This window comes from Lucilia cuprina, chromosome 3, assembly GCF_022045245.1.
Source record: "Lucilia cuprina isolate Lc7/37 chromosome 3, ASM2204524v1, whole genome shotgun sequence".
In the NCBI taxonomy this organism is placed as follows: Eukaryota; Metazoa; Arthropoda; class Insecta; order Diptera; family Calliphoridae; genus Lucilia; species Lucilia cuprina.
The window spans coordinates 51,283,297-51,298,020 of NC_060951.1; the positions used below are offsets into that span (position 1 = coordinate 51,283,297).

General features: G+C 26.1%; 1 protein-coding gene across 1 annotated transcript in view; it reads right to left on the minus strand.

Moving 5' to 3' along the window:
- LOC111681125 (voltage-dependent calcium channel type A subunit alpha-1) overlaps positions 1 to 14,724 on the minus strand; it is a 108,944-nt gene that overhangs the window by 68,320 nt on the left and 25,900 nt on the right. Inside the window, exons 7-10 of the mRNA XM_046947104.1 lie at positions 11,530 to 11,633; positions 11,171 to 11,286; positions 7,536 to 7,595; positions 7,364 to 7,468 (exon numbers count right to left, since the gene is read on the minus strand). Of these exons, the coding sequence (XP_046803060.1) occupies positions 7,364 to 7,468; positions 7,536 to 7,595; positions 11,171 to 11,286; positions 11,530 to 11,633 (385 nt within the window). The remainder of the gene's footprint in view (positions 1 to 7,363; positions 7,469 to 7,535; positions 7,596 to 11,170; positions 11,287 to 11,529; positions 11,634 to 14,724) is intronic.

The following is a 14,724-nucleotide window of genomic DNA, read 5'->3' on the forward strand; positions in this document are numbered from 1 at the left end:
GAAAAAAATAGAAAATTAAATATTTGTATTATAAATTTTAAAGTTAAATAGAGAAGATAGATAAAAACTTTTTGAAAAAAATTAAGCTGTAAAAATTATTACAATTAGTTTCTAATACTAATGCGTTTTATGCTATAATTTTTATTTTTTTTTTAGTTTTGATTTACTGATTACGATTGTTTTCGAATCTGTTGGTTTTATTGTTCGATTTTGATAAATGTTAAAAATTTTATTTAAAAGGCTTTAGCGAAAGGGTGTTCTAAAATGCTAGCGTTTTTCTTTTTAATGTGTTGTATGAGTGTAAAGATGATTTTTTTGATTTTTTGTAGTATTTTATAAATGATTTTGTTTGATCTTATAGGAATGTCGTTTTCTTTGTTTTCTATATTATTGTGACTAAATTTTATGATTGAGAGGTTTTTGTTATTAGATTTTCTTTAGAGCTGGAATTTTATGATTCAAAATTGTTAATATAAATTATAATATATTATATTTGTCGAATTCACAATCGTTCGTGTATTGTTGTTTTATATTATTGTTGTTTTTTTAAATATTTTAAAAAATTTTATGACATACAGCGATACGACATTGATTGTGAAATGGACAGTTAAAAATGAAAAGAAAAAATACTAAAGAAATATATTTTTTGGAATGAAACTAAAACTAAAATTTACTAACATTGATTGATTAATGATTGTTGAGAAAAATGTAAGGTATTCGAATTCGAGTAAAATTCGATTTATTTCATTCGTCTAGTTCTACCGTCGAAAATGCTATGAACGTACGATTGGTATGTGGTTTACGATTGGTATGTGGTTTACTAAAATATTGTAATATACTGAGTAATTAGGACATGGGCATTAGGGATATAACTATTGACATTTGTTGTATATGTATATGCAAGTTTACATAGCACAGACCATTAAAAAATGTGAGAAACTACGTTATAAATTGTTCGCTGTTGTTTAAATAGTTCACGCATCGAATGTCTGTCCGTCTGTTTTTTAAACTTAGTTTTTTTAAGGGTCCATAAATCTCGAAATCCAAATCTTAACTAACTTAATTAGATATGCTTTTACTAATTTAGCTGTTTAAAATCAGTAACATAGGTCTATAAGAAACGGAGGTTGTCCATACCTCCAAATATTATCAACAAATTATATTTTAGGGAATTTTTGATTAAGATATCAAATAGTATATTTGCGTAAAAATTAAAAAGTCTAAAGGTAAAAAGTGGCCTTATATAAATATTTAAAATTTTTAAATAATTAAAGGAAAAACTTAAAAAAATTTGGTTTATATTACAAATTGATGTTGGTGCGTGATATCTTTGATTCCAAATGACCTTAAAAATTTTTTTTCATTACTTATACAACATTGGTAATCCCGTGGTGGTATGCCAAAAATTTCGACAAAATTAGTTATATCCCTAATGGGCATACTAGGGGTAAAGTATTTGAGACATTACATGATTAAAAGTGAAGATAACCCTCTGTATTTATAAACGATTAAAAATGTAATTGGTAGTTTTTTAAGGCATTTTGACAGGACACAAATTAAGCTAAAGGGAAAAATTCAACAATTTTACAAGTGAAAATCTTAGAACTTTAATAGGATGTTTAAGAGATAAAAACAGTAGAATAATAACCTAGAATAGTCTCAAGAAATTATAAAACCACAAGGAGTAGTGACAGTTTGTGCAACACAATTATCTTTATGATGTCCATCTATGACCCTTCTTTAGTTCTTTGTTACTCTGACTTGGTGTCATATTTTTTCTATGTCAATGATACAGACGTTACAATACTCATCTTATAGAATACATTACCGCACCTTCCACTCAACTACAGAGTCATATTTAGTGTGGTGATTGATTGTATCATTATATCTTGTCTAAGACTGTGGTACACATTGCTAAAATCCTTCTCTCTACCGTTCTAAACTAAAAGAAAAACGGTCCTATGATCTTGGTTAAAAAAGCTTATTTAGATCCAAAACTTCCAACAGTTGAACAGAAAACTGATAAAGAAGCCCCGGATCCAAATCGAGCTTTTGCAGGGGAAATTTTGTTTTTTTTTTACGTATTTTCTTTTACCTTAAGATTAAAACGATTATGGGGAACAGCTTAAGGTGTTCTCTATAAATAAAGACAAGGAATGAAAAGGATTATGTCTTATGAGACTTTTAACTGTCCAGAAAAGGGGTGGAATCTACGAGCCAAATATTACCATAAATGGAGCAAATACGTACCAAAATCGATAAGAACTCAAAAGAACATATAGGTACATATGACATCTAAACAATTGAACTCTAGACCAGAGTTAGTTGAGAATCAGTCTCTCAAGATAAGTCCAAATACGGAAACTCGAAACTTCTAAATGCATAACGAAGGGAAATATTAAACCGATCTGATATGGTTCCGGGTTAGTAGATAGTGTTATAGTCTTTTTGACTGTAGGTCGTCCGTTCGATTTCCACCAAACACACTGCTGGGAGAGCAGGACAGACCCGTTGGAGGCCGGATTTGATGTAACATACACCCTCCTATCAATTTAACTAAATCAGTGAAAACTATCATAGTTAAACCTTACGATCTGTAGTGATTGTTACATCTAGTTAATCCATACACAGTGTTTTCAACAATTTCCGTATTAAACTACTTAAGGGAAATACTTAGTCAATACAACATTATGATCAGTTTTGATTTAAGGCATTATCAAGAGATGTATGCTTTGCACATTTCAAACATGTAAATGATTTCTTTAAAATGTCAAAACTAAGTGTAATGTTTTAGCTGATTTATTGATTTTATGATTTTCCCTTACAAACTACATATGTTTAAAATGTCAAAGAAAAATAATATTAAATAAAAAATGTCTTATTTCAACTAAAATGTCTTCTACAAATTATGAAAATGATTAATCAAAAGCCATTTTAATAATATGACCTAATTCTAAAATTTGCAATTTGTTTGAATTTTATTACAATCTGTGTAAATTATACTATAAAATGTTTTAAAGTGATATAATTTCATTATTGAATTTTAGGTAAAAAAAACAAATTGTTAAATGATTCTTAGAAAAAAAATTACTTACACAATTGATAAAAAAAAGTTTCGTTGTTTTTTTTTTTTTATAAAAGAAATTAAATAAAATTATAGCATTAATATAAGATTTAAAAACTCGAGAAAAAGAAATATATATTTTTTAATATTTAATAATATTTTTACATTGTTTTATAACAAACAACACATTTAGAAGGAAACAGGAATTAATAAAAAATTATTTAACAAATACCATAAAACAAATAAATACAAATACAAAATTAACAGAAAGTTTAAAAAACGAGACAATATAAAATAAAATATTAAATATTGTATTAAATAACAAATATTTTAATACTACAGAAACCGTAAATTAACACTTCCCAAAATATATATGTACGTTTGTTTTAGTATGAACATTTAATTTTTATAATTTTCAAAACTTCCACTTAACTAGGGACATTTTTTTGGCTTTATTTAAATTAGAACTTTTGTAACTTTTTATACAACTAATAAAGAACAAAATAGGATTTAAAACGAAAAATGCAAGCTTTAAAATATAAAGAGATTTATAATTTTGGGTATTAAAAGGTATAAATTAATGTGTCTTAATCTTAAAAGTCATTTAAAGCGATTTAAGTTGTTATACCATCTGAACAATGAACAATATGTAATTGCCGGAGAGGCACTCTTTTGTAATACTTATAAATGTCTGACAATGTCTAATTTTCACTGAGTGATCATGCCGGATCAGGGTCCGGAAAATAACTGAATATAAAGCAATAGTTTAATAGTTGAAAAAGAATAGTGTTTTACTAAAAGGCATATATATCAATGATTAATTACATTTCTGAACAAATAATGTCTAAAAGTGGCTTATTACATATTAAGGAAATGTAAGAAGCATTATTAGTTAAGGCTCTAAGAAGACAACAAGATTAAATGCAAACGAAATATACACTGAAAATAATCCATGCTCAACTTTACGAAAAAAATTCGTAACTTCTATTTTCGTAATATTTACAAAAATTTCATGTATAATACGAAATATTATTTAAAAAAAAAAACCTTTTCTATTTTTACGAAAGTACGAAAACCTTTCGTAATATTTTTTTCGTAAATTTTAGCGAAATTAAACATAATGATATTAATTATATTATGATTAAATAAAACTACAACATTTTTATAAAATTTAAGAAAAAGTACAATATTATTTACGAATTATTTTCATAAAAAAATTGAAAATTCGTGTGGAGAATAATTTTGAACTAAAATTAGAAAATTTATTTAAAAATGAACAAAAATGTTTGAATAAATTAATATTTCGTAAATTTTACCATATTTATTAAAAATTCCCTATTTCAATTTAGGTAAATTAATTTTTTCAAGAATATTTTGCATTATACTAAAATATTTCGTATATATAACGAAAGAATTTCGTGGTGTGAAACAACGAACGATTCGTACAATGTATGACATTTTTCGTATATATCAGGCATGGATTTTTTCAGTGTAGTTCCACAGATTTCAGACTTAACTTCTTTGAAAAATGAAAAAAGCATTCGACTTTATAAAAACACTTCCACATGGTCCCTCGAACCATTTTAAGAAAGTTTTTTTTATTTTATTTTTTTTACCGCGCCTATGATTTTCGATTGTATATCTGAACTCGGAACTTTTATGAATTATAGAGCAATGATCAATAAATTTATTTTTAAAGTATTTATTGAAGACATAGTGTTTTTAAAAATTCGTCCTTATATACTTCGGATTTCACGATTATCATAAAATATTGGGTGATGAATGTCTTATCTATTAAATATTACCTGAAAACTATAAATTTCAAGAGAGAAATAGTTAAAGGAATTTTTTGAAAAGAAATTTGTATGTGAGCCATAATTTTATAGAATAACAGACATATATAATCTTTCGAACTTAACGTATTCAAAATTTAATGATCACAAGTGTGTGAGATAGCTTTCCGCTAGATGGCTGCTGCATATTCTAACAATCAAGACAATAAATGAGACGATTTTCACAAAAAGTCTTATCAGCCATGATTTTATTGATTAAAAGAAATCTACAATCTCTCGTACTTAACTGTTTCAAGTTTAATGATCACATGTGTATGAAAAACTTTCCGCTAGATGGCTGCCGCATTTACTCACAATCAAGACAATAAATGACGAAGGGTTTAAATTGAAAATATTATGATTATTTTAATTTTCTGTGGATTTAGAACCGAGATATTTTTTGTTTCCATAACTGAACATATAGCTCTACGGAAAGAGATTTGACTAAAAAAAAAGAAATCATAGCACAAAAAACTTTTTTGAAGGCTTTGACAAATCTTGTTTATTTTTTTAATATCCAAGGACTTATTGACTTTCCCTAGCAAAAGAGAAATAGTGTATAAAAGAGCTTTTTACTATGATTGATATAGAGATAAATTTAGGATCAATACGAAATAGAAAAGTGGTTTATTGATTAAAACTGCAGTCATAGTGTCAAAAATAAGCTTTCCTAGTGAATCGATTGGATATTGTATAATGATAACCAGGGAAACCATAATATGCAAATGCATGTTTTTTGTGGTGCGTCGTATGGACTCGTGGATAAGATATTTATACGTTTCACACCAATTTAAAAATTTTGGCATCGATTTGTTATAGCATATTTTTGCATATTTTACCCATAAGAGCATAATTTTGCATGATTTGACTTTTTTAGCATATTTAAGGCATATTTTCGAGTTTTTAGAGCATATTTTACTCTTTTAGTGCATATTTTGATGTTTTCGCTTTTTTTCGTTTTTGTACATTTTCAAAACTTTATTTAAAAAAAATAAAATTTAATTTTTTATTTTTAATTTTTCAGCCAATTTTACAATTTTGAAAAAAAAAAATCGTTTGTAGAACTTAAAAACTGCAAAAAATACATTACTCTCACGAAAACCAATGTTATAGTTTTTTGTTCAATAAAGCATTACATTTTAAATCAGACATAAAACCTATTACTTTTGATTTCATGAGACCAATCCATTTTTATAGTTTAAAAAACTAATTATTGGAATTTATGACAACACCGATTAAAATGTCAGTTTAGAAGCTATGAATACAATTGGTAGAAATGTGTCAAACTTTGTCGTTTGAAATATGTTTTTTGGGGTCCAAATGGTTTCATGTTATTTATTGGTTATCTGAACGTAAAACGGAATTCTATTAAACTAGTTCTTCAAACTATGAGATGAATCAATTATAAAAAAATCTTACAGGATGAAATATGACACTAAACATTTATTATTTCATTACAATTGCTGTCTTTTTGAGCTTTTCAATGTTAAAAAATAATAAAAATTTTTATTTTTGGAGCATATTTTTTAAATTTTAAGAGCATATTTTGAGTTTTTTACGGCATATTTAAAGCGCTTAAAACACTTTTTTTAGAGCATGTTTTCGGTTTCCCTGATGATAACTGATAGGATTTTAACAAAGTCTCAGATAGAACATCAAAAAAAAAACGTTTAAAATTACTTTTAAGTTAAATACACTGAACTTATTTAACATATATATTAACAAACTATCAACTTTAACAAAAAAATCATCAATTTAAACCTAAAAGGAAAAACTAACAAAATTAAAAACCAAGAACATTATTAAACTAAAGTTTTTAAAACAAATTGGAACTTAAATAAAAAGAAATTACCTGCTTCGCCTTTTTCGCCACCTTCTGTAGACATATTAGCGAGTTTTATTAAATAAACAATTTCACAAAAAATAAAAAAATAATTAAAGATAAAAAAATTACACAAAAATGTTTAAAACAATGAAATGAAATAAAAATTATTAAAAGAAAATATAACTCAAAAGAATTAAAATTAAACAAATTAAATATATTTAAAAATGTGAAAAAAAATAAAAGAAATAAAGTAGTTTTCCAAAAACAACATTTATGTACAAACAATTTGTATTAAAATTAATTCGTTTATAATAGAAACTTTTTCATTGGTTAGTAATGCCTAATAAAAATTATTGAAGTGTAAAATTTATGTCACATGTGCTTTATTTTTAGTATTTTAAAAGTTTTAGTATTCTGGTTTTTTCAGTTTTTTTTTTCATTTGCAAATTTATTTTGTTAAGTGTAGTTGGTTGTAACGAATTTAAATGTTTTTTCTTTAACTGGTTTTAGTTTTTTGTTGAATAAACAAATAGTAACACAATAATTGAATTGATTTTTACACATTTTATACAAAAGTTTTTTGAATGTGTTAAAAATTGAATTTGACAAATGACAAATGAAAATCAATAAATTGAAACATACCATCATCACCATAGTCCTCTTCACCCTCCTCTTCTTCGGTATCTGTGGACTTGGATTTACCCAGACTTTTCAGTTTTTTTCTTTTGGCAGCATTACGACGTCGTGCTGGAAATTTGTAAATTTAAAATTAATTTAATATAATTTCGTTAAATTAAGAACAGAATTTAAATACCCTCCATAATGTGCATTCTTTCCTCTTCGGTTGTACGCTCTTCGGCTAATATCACTTCCTCTGCGTAATTAGAAATATTGAAAGAAAGATAAAAACAATATTAGCATCAAAATCTCTTAAGAACATTTCATTAAAAATGTTAGTAATAATTTAATTAAATTATTAATTAATTTTAGTGTTTGTTATATTTTTTATATGGTTTTAAACATTTCTGAATAAAAATGTGTGTTAGTGTTAAGGATTAGTAAGAATTTAAGTTTGTTTTAAGTTTTAATTAATTGAGTATTGTTTTGATTTTTAACAAAATACTATACCAGCTCTACATATCCACTGAACATAGCCGTTTAATTCTCTTTCTAGTTGCTGTTGTCTTCTAAGTTTAAGAAACTCTTGTCTATTTTCTACTTTTTCACGTTCTTTTGCGAATTCACTACAAACAAAAATATTTTTCGTTTTGGTTTTTATGTTGTATATTTTACAAATGAACATAAAAATTATAAAAAAAAAAATTAAACATTTACATTCACAGAGTTTAATGAGAAAGAGTTTAAAATAAAGAAACATATTTCAATAAATTAAAATCTAAATAAAGAAATAAATAATATTTAAAAAAATAAAACGCAACTAAACTAAAAGGGAAATGAAATGTTAATGTTTTTGGGTTAAAGCTTAAATAAATAGATTTATAAAACTTAGTAGACAGAAATGAATTATTAACTAAAATTAAATTTAATTCTGAAAGTTAATTAATTATTTAAATATTTTTGTATTATTATGTATTTTAATTATGAATTATTTGACGAGGATGAATTGGTATTAACCAGGTTACTAAAGATCAACTTCTATTTTTGGATTCTTAGATTTAAGTAGAAGGTCATTTAAGTATTTATTAGTAAAAGGGTTAACGAGCGAATTACTTTTTCATTCAAACGTTTTCCAACAGTAGATCTAATATCAACTTTCTTAACTATTAAAGGGACATAGGAAGATAAGTAGTTATATTATGTAAAAACCAGGCAAATAGTAACAATTCAAGCTTTTCAAGAACGACACCTTAATTACTGCAGTCCCTTTAATACCATAGACAATCCGCGACCAAAATCTTCAAGTTATAGTTCTGAGTTGACAACAGTTGTTTCGGCAAAAACAGCTAGAGACATATTTGGAAGCCAGAAATAAGTCACAAGTCCATAGACATTATTAACATCACATACAGTCATAACATAATTCCAATAACAAGAACCTGACAAGTCCACCTTTCAAGTGGTTGTCGGGGTACCTACTGATCATCCATGAGTTAATAAACGGCCTCAGTTTGAGATGCGCTTCAACGAACATTTTTTTGCTGTTTCCTAATGAAGAAATAGTTTCGAATAATAGATCTAAAACCAAAGAGCTCTGAACCCCTTGCAATTAAATCAAGGAATGAGGTATATAAGACGATGAGAACTTCTGCATTTTTTATAGAGAATTCAGAGGACGCAGCTCTATGCATGGATGTTTCAACTGTTAACGTAATGCAAAAATTGTTTCGAAGCTGAACCGCTTTCCGAAGACATTGATTTGTTATATGATTTATATTTATACGAGGAGATTTATATATATAATTACACTTAGCTTTTCATGGTCTATAATGAAGATTATGGGTCATATTTGTACCAAATTTTTAATGTTGTTGCTCAGGCTCACTTGGTGGCTCATCTCGATACAACTTAATCATAATGTGTACCATCCTCTTCTGTTTCCGGAAACATTAATTTTTTTTTTACCTAAAGTTCTAGTTCACTGAACTGATCAAAAGATGTTTAGTGACATCTGCATGCTACTGGATCTACTGTGACAATACCCGGCTTTTGTATTATCGGTCAGTCGCTAACTGACTAAACAACAAATTTGCGAGATCGATAAGGTAAATTCAAAGCAGCTAAAAATAAGGAACTATAGAAGGTTTTCAGATTCCTAGAACTCTATGAAACAATAATAGGAAAATGAACGACAAATATTTTTTGTACACACTAGATCCATTGTCAATTGTCATCAAGCTATACAGAAAGTTCTAGCTAAGCGACGTTTGCCTCAACCTAAAGAGGTTTCTCTCCTAAGGAAAGACTTCAGGTCACAGTTCAACAGTTACAACAACAAACGAAAAACACAAAAAGTATAGACAATTCCACCATAAGGTAAGATATCTTTTGTAAACTAAACTGTCTAACGAATTAAATCAAATTTGTGCTGGTTTGTTTACTCGAGGTTAATTTACAAGACCGAATACTAAGGGTCCAGTAGCCCCTAAGGGTAAAGTAACCCCTAAGTGTTCTTGCTAAAATGAAAGACTCCTATAAAGAATCATACATTAATAGTAGGACATTTTAAATTTAGTTCTTTAATCGAAAAGGTCTCCAGTAAATCTTCTTTCCTCGTAGACCACATGATTTACAAGAGTGACATTATAAAGAGATCACTTAAAGTTTAAAAGCCATTGAATGTTCTTGGAAAAATTCAAGTGTACTATAATAATCATCTATTGAAATTCGGAAGAGGCAATTGATCGCACTCTTGTACTTAACTTCTTCAATCGAAAAGATCTCCAACAGATTATTTCTCGGATACCAACACAACGAGTAAAATGGGTAAAGGAGATCACCTGAAAATCAAATGATTATGACGAATTTGGATTCCATTTCCTTTATATTCCAACACTGATGACTTGATCGAAAAATGTAAAATAGAAATGTATGCGATCGATGGTTTGAAAATAATTGTGAGTCAATAATTTTTCAAGTGTATTGATTGACAGTGCATTTACATACATTTATTTAGAGTAATAGTAGTTGTATTTATTATTTAGTTATTTATTTGTTTGTTGGTTTATTGTAGCAATAGACTTGAGGTGCATAGTAAGTGTATTTTATTATCTTGTTATTGTATTGTTATTGGTAACATATTTCATAAATATTACGATGATTTTGTATTTTTTTTTTATTTTATATAGAAACTTGCAATCAAAACACCATCACAGAAATACAAATGATCCATCCAATGTAAAAAAATATATCTTTATTAATATTTGTATATATGTTTATTTAAAAATATAGAACAACGTATAGACATACAAACGTATTTGCATCAGCTGGTATAATTGAATATTAACTAAATGACTAATAAAAACACTGAGAGCATACACTCTAAATACTAAAGATATTTATAAGATGTGTGTTATTTTTGGAAAGGAGAAAAGTAAAACAAAAGACACTTGATAATAGGTGGTGAAAATTATTTAAACAATTAAGCCAATGAGAGAAATCAAATATTGAAAGCTTTTAAGCTTTATCGAAATAAGGTTTTAAAAATTTTAAACTTTTTTTGATTCAAGTGTTTTTTATTTTTTAAGGGTTGACTAGCTAATTTTAAAAGAATTACATGATTTGAGGAAAGAATTTTGTAATATTTATAAAAAAGTGTTAGTTAATTGAATTATCATGTTTTTTGTTTGAAAAGGGGAAACAGTAAATTGTATGTAACTCAGAGGAGGACTTTTAGCAATAATTGCTTTGATTTCGGTTTCTAAAACCAAATGTGTAACTGGTTGTTTTGTTGGGAAACTGATTTGATTTGTTTTGAAAGTGTATATAAACCTGCTTGTGTTATCCAATCAAGATATGATACCATGGCCGTTTGAAACATTGCACGAAAACGACATTTTTGAAATTCCATACGACGTTCAACGCGATTACGTTCATTGGAAAATTCACTTGAAAAATTTTATAAGAAAATAAAATAAACAAAAATTAAATTTCTTTTGTTGGCTAACAGAAAAAAAAACTAAATAAATAGAAAGAAACTTAGTAGTAGATAGTTAATTAAGAGAAAATTATTAGAAATAATAAATTAAGTTAGAGTTTAAATAAATTATATTATAAAAATAGCAGAATTTGTTGATATCTTTAAAATACATAAATGGAATAAGAAAAATTAACAAAGTCATGAAACTTACCCGCTAAGAACACCAAGAACTAAGTTGAGCATAAAAAATGAGCCTATAACTATAAGAGGCACAAAATATATCCAATTAAATTGTGAACCTAAAGCGTCGTTGGTCTGGAAAAAGATGTATGGCATAAATGTTGATTTTAATTAAATTGTGTTTTTAAATAGAAAAATAAAAAAAATATTTAAAGATTATTAATATTATTTAAGTTACAAGATATATTCAAAAATTTATTATAGAGATTAAAAATATATGCTTTTAAAAGCTCCGAACAATAAAATGTTCTAATTTGAAATAAAGTGCTATTAACAAGTGAAACTATTGTTAAAGCTTTTGACTTAATAGTTTTGTATTAAAAAACTTTATTGAAACAGAAAGCTTTCGACTTTCTTTGGAGAAAGCTTTATTTTATACAAGTTTTAAGGACAGACTTGGAAAACAGTAATTTAAGAATTTCTTTAGAATAACAACTTTCCCTAAAATCATTAAAAAGCTCGTATATAATAAAAGCTTTCAGTTTCTTCGGGGTTTCAAAACGCTCAGTATTATTAAAAACTAAGCAACTGATAAAATAAGTTCCTTAAGAGCATTTAGTGCTTGGAAATAAAGCTTATGTTTTTATATGTTGGTCCTAGAATAAAAAGCTCAATATGACTTTTTAAAAAGCTTTTATATTACAAAACTCTTGTTTGTTTAACATTATATTTGAAACTTCTTAAAAATGTATAAAATTAAGCTTTTTAAAAATATAAAATGTTTTCCCTCCAAGCGTTCATTAAAAACTTTATCCCAAGAAAGTCTCATAAATTTTAAGCTCAATAGAAGCTTTTAACTTATATATTAGGAGCTTTTAAAATATTTTCAATTTCTTTAAATAATTTTCATATTAAATATGATATTACATCATATCATGACAACATTGTTGATATTTACAAATACATAGTGTTTAAAATATTAAATATTTTTTATATTAAAATATTTAGATACTTTTAGGTATACAAATTAACAATCCAATGATGCCTTATTGTTTGTTATGAAATTAATGAAAAATGCCAGTATGTTAAAGCCATATATAAAGCATTTAAAATATTTTTATGAATTTTTACTTTAAATTAAAAATATATATATTTTTCAATTGTAATATTAGCTCAAATTATAAGCCAAATTATTATAACTTTTTTGCAAAGCATTTTATTATACGTTTGTATTTTTTGTGTGCGCTGAGTGTTAGAAATATGATTAAAATTTAGTTTTAAATAATTTACCAATTCAGAATGATTTTACTACATTAAAAATTATACATTTACGAGCAAAACTACTTACACATTTAGATATTTTAGAGCTACACTTATTTAAGGAGATATTGTATTTTTGTATATGTATTTAAGATACAAGTTCAATTGATGATGCATTTTACTTTTCAAAAATGAATTGTTTTAAGTTTTTGTTAAGAATTTTGTTAACTGATTGTGTTTATAATTAATTGAAGTTTAACTTAACATTCACACTGGGTTAGTTTTCAGTAGTATTTAGAATAACATTTGTTTATAGTCAAGCATTTCACTATTCATTGATCCAATTCGATAAGATCATACTGATATTCAACTTAGAATCTGTCGCATTCGAGGCCTCCCTATTAGCCAGATGATTTTAAGCACAAACTTTATAGTTACCAAGACAATGTTAATTAATTGATACAACCCACTATATTCTAAAATGTCAAGCATACGATAACAATCCTTAATCGGGTAAGATCTAGCAACTACCGATTTATTATAACATCAACACTCTCTACTAGTATTATGCGTCAAAAGTAGAAGGTACAGTTCGAAAATATTCCCAGAATTATTTTTATCTATTTATTGTAAAGTCACTTTATGTATAATATATACTAACTCGATCATTTGACCATTACAATCCAAACTTTATTCTATCTGATACAAGACTTGCAGATATTCAATGTGATTCACATCAACTAGAATGATAGTCAAGTTTAACTCTTGATAACATCCCAGGCATTTTTATGTATCGTTGATAACCTCAAACCGAAAGAATCATCTACGATAACTATCTTTCGAGAATATTCCTAGAATTATTTCATGAAGGTATCCACGATTGTAGCCACGATCAGTGATATCGATAAACCCAGCTCAAGGTTTTAAATATAATATTCTCGGACCAAAAGTATATCTCTTTAACTGAACAGATTTGATACAATTAACACAAACATCAGATCCTTCATGATTACCAAATTTCAAGAATATTCGAAAAAATATTACTTACTAAGTAAAATTTATATGAAAATAATTTCATTCCATTATAAACCCTAAAATTTTGTTTCGCTAATTGACATGACAAATCTTATTACATATAATTCATGTTTTAATTGAAAATGCACCAAAATAGAACTTTTCGTTATTGTTTTCATAAATATGGATTTGTAAATGAAATGAAAGAAAATAAGTTATTTTTTGTTTATTCTTTGTTTTTTTAGCAATAAAAAATTAGAGTGCTACCGATAAACGATAGGCAATTCTGTATTAGGTAAATTATTATACACACACATACGCACGAAAAATGGATCAAGTCAGAGAGAGAGACAGAGAAATATGTTACAAAAAGGAACTCAGCTTTAAAAAAACATTTTTCTTTAGAAAATAGCACACTTTTATCGGAAATAAATTTAAACGGAAACAACGATATCATGTAACAATAATAGAAAATGTTTTTAACAAAAACTAGAAAGATCAACGTTGTTTGAATGTTTTTGAACATTTAAAGAAATAATTATACAGTTAAGAGAAAAATACAACAACATGCGATTTTTTTTTACAAATTATTAGCAGAAGTGGAGTTATTTTTTCTAAATCAAACTAGAAATTAGAAAAATAAACAAATATTTAAGAAAAGTTTTTAAAAAGCTTTAAGACAAAGCTTAAAAAAAGCTCTTTCTTAAACATTGTTTAACTTTCTAATTGTTGTTGTAAACTTTTTCTAAAGAAATAGCAATGTAAAGTTTGTAAAAGCACTAAAGCTTTATATTACAAAAGTTGTAGTGTTGTATTAGAAAATATTTTAACATTAGCTTTAAGTTCTCCCTAAATTACATTTATATAGCTTATGGTTTTCTTCTCTTATATCAATAATTATACAAATTCAACAAAAGCAATGAAAGTTTTATATTTTTAGCATTAGAAGTTT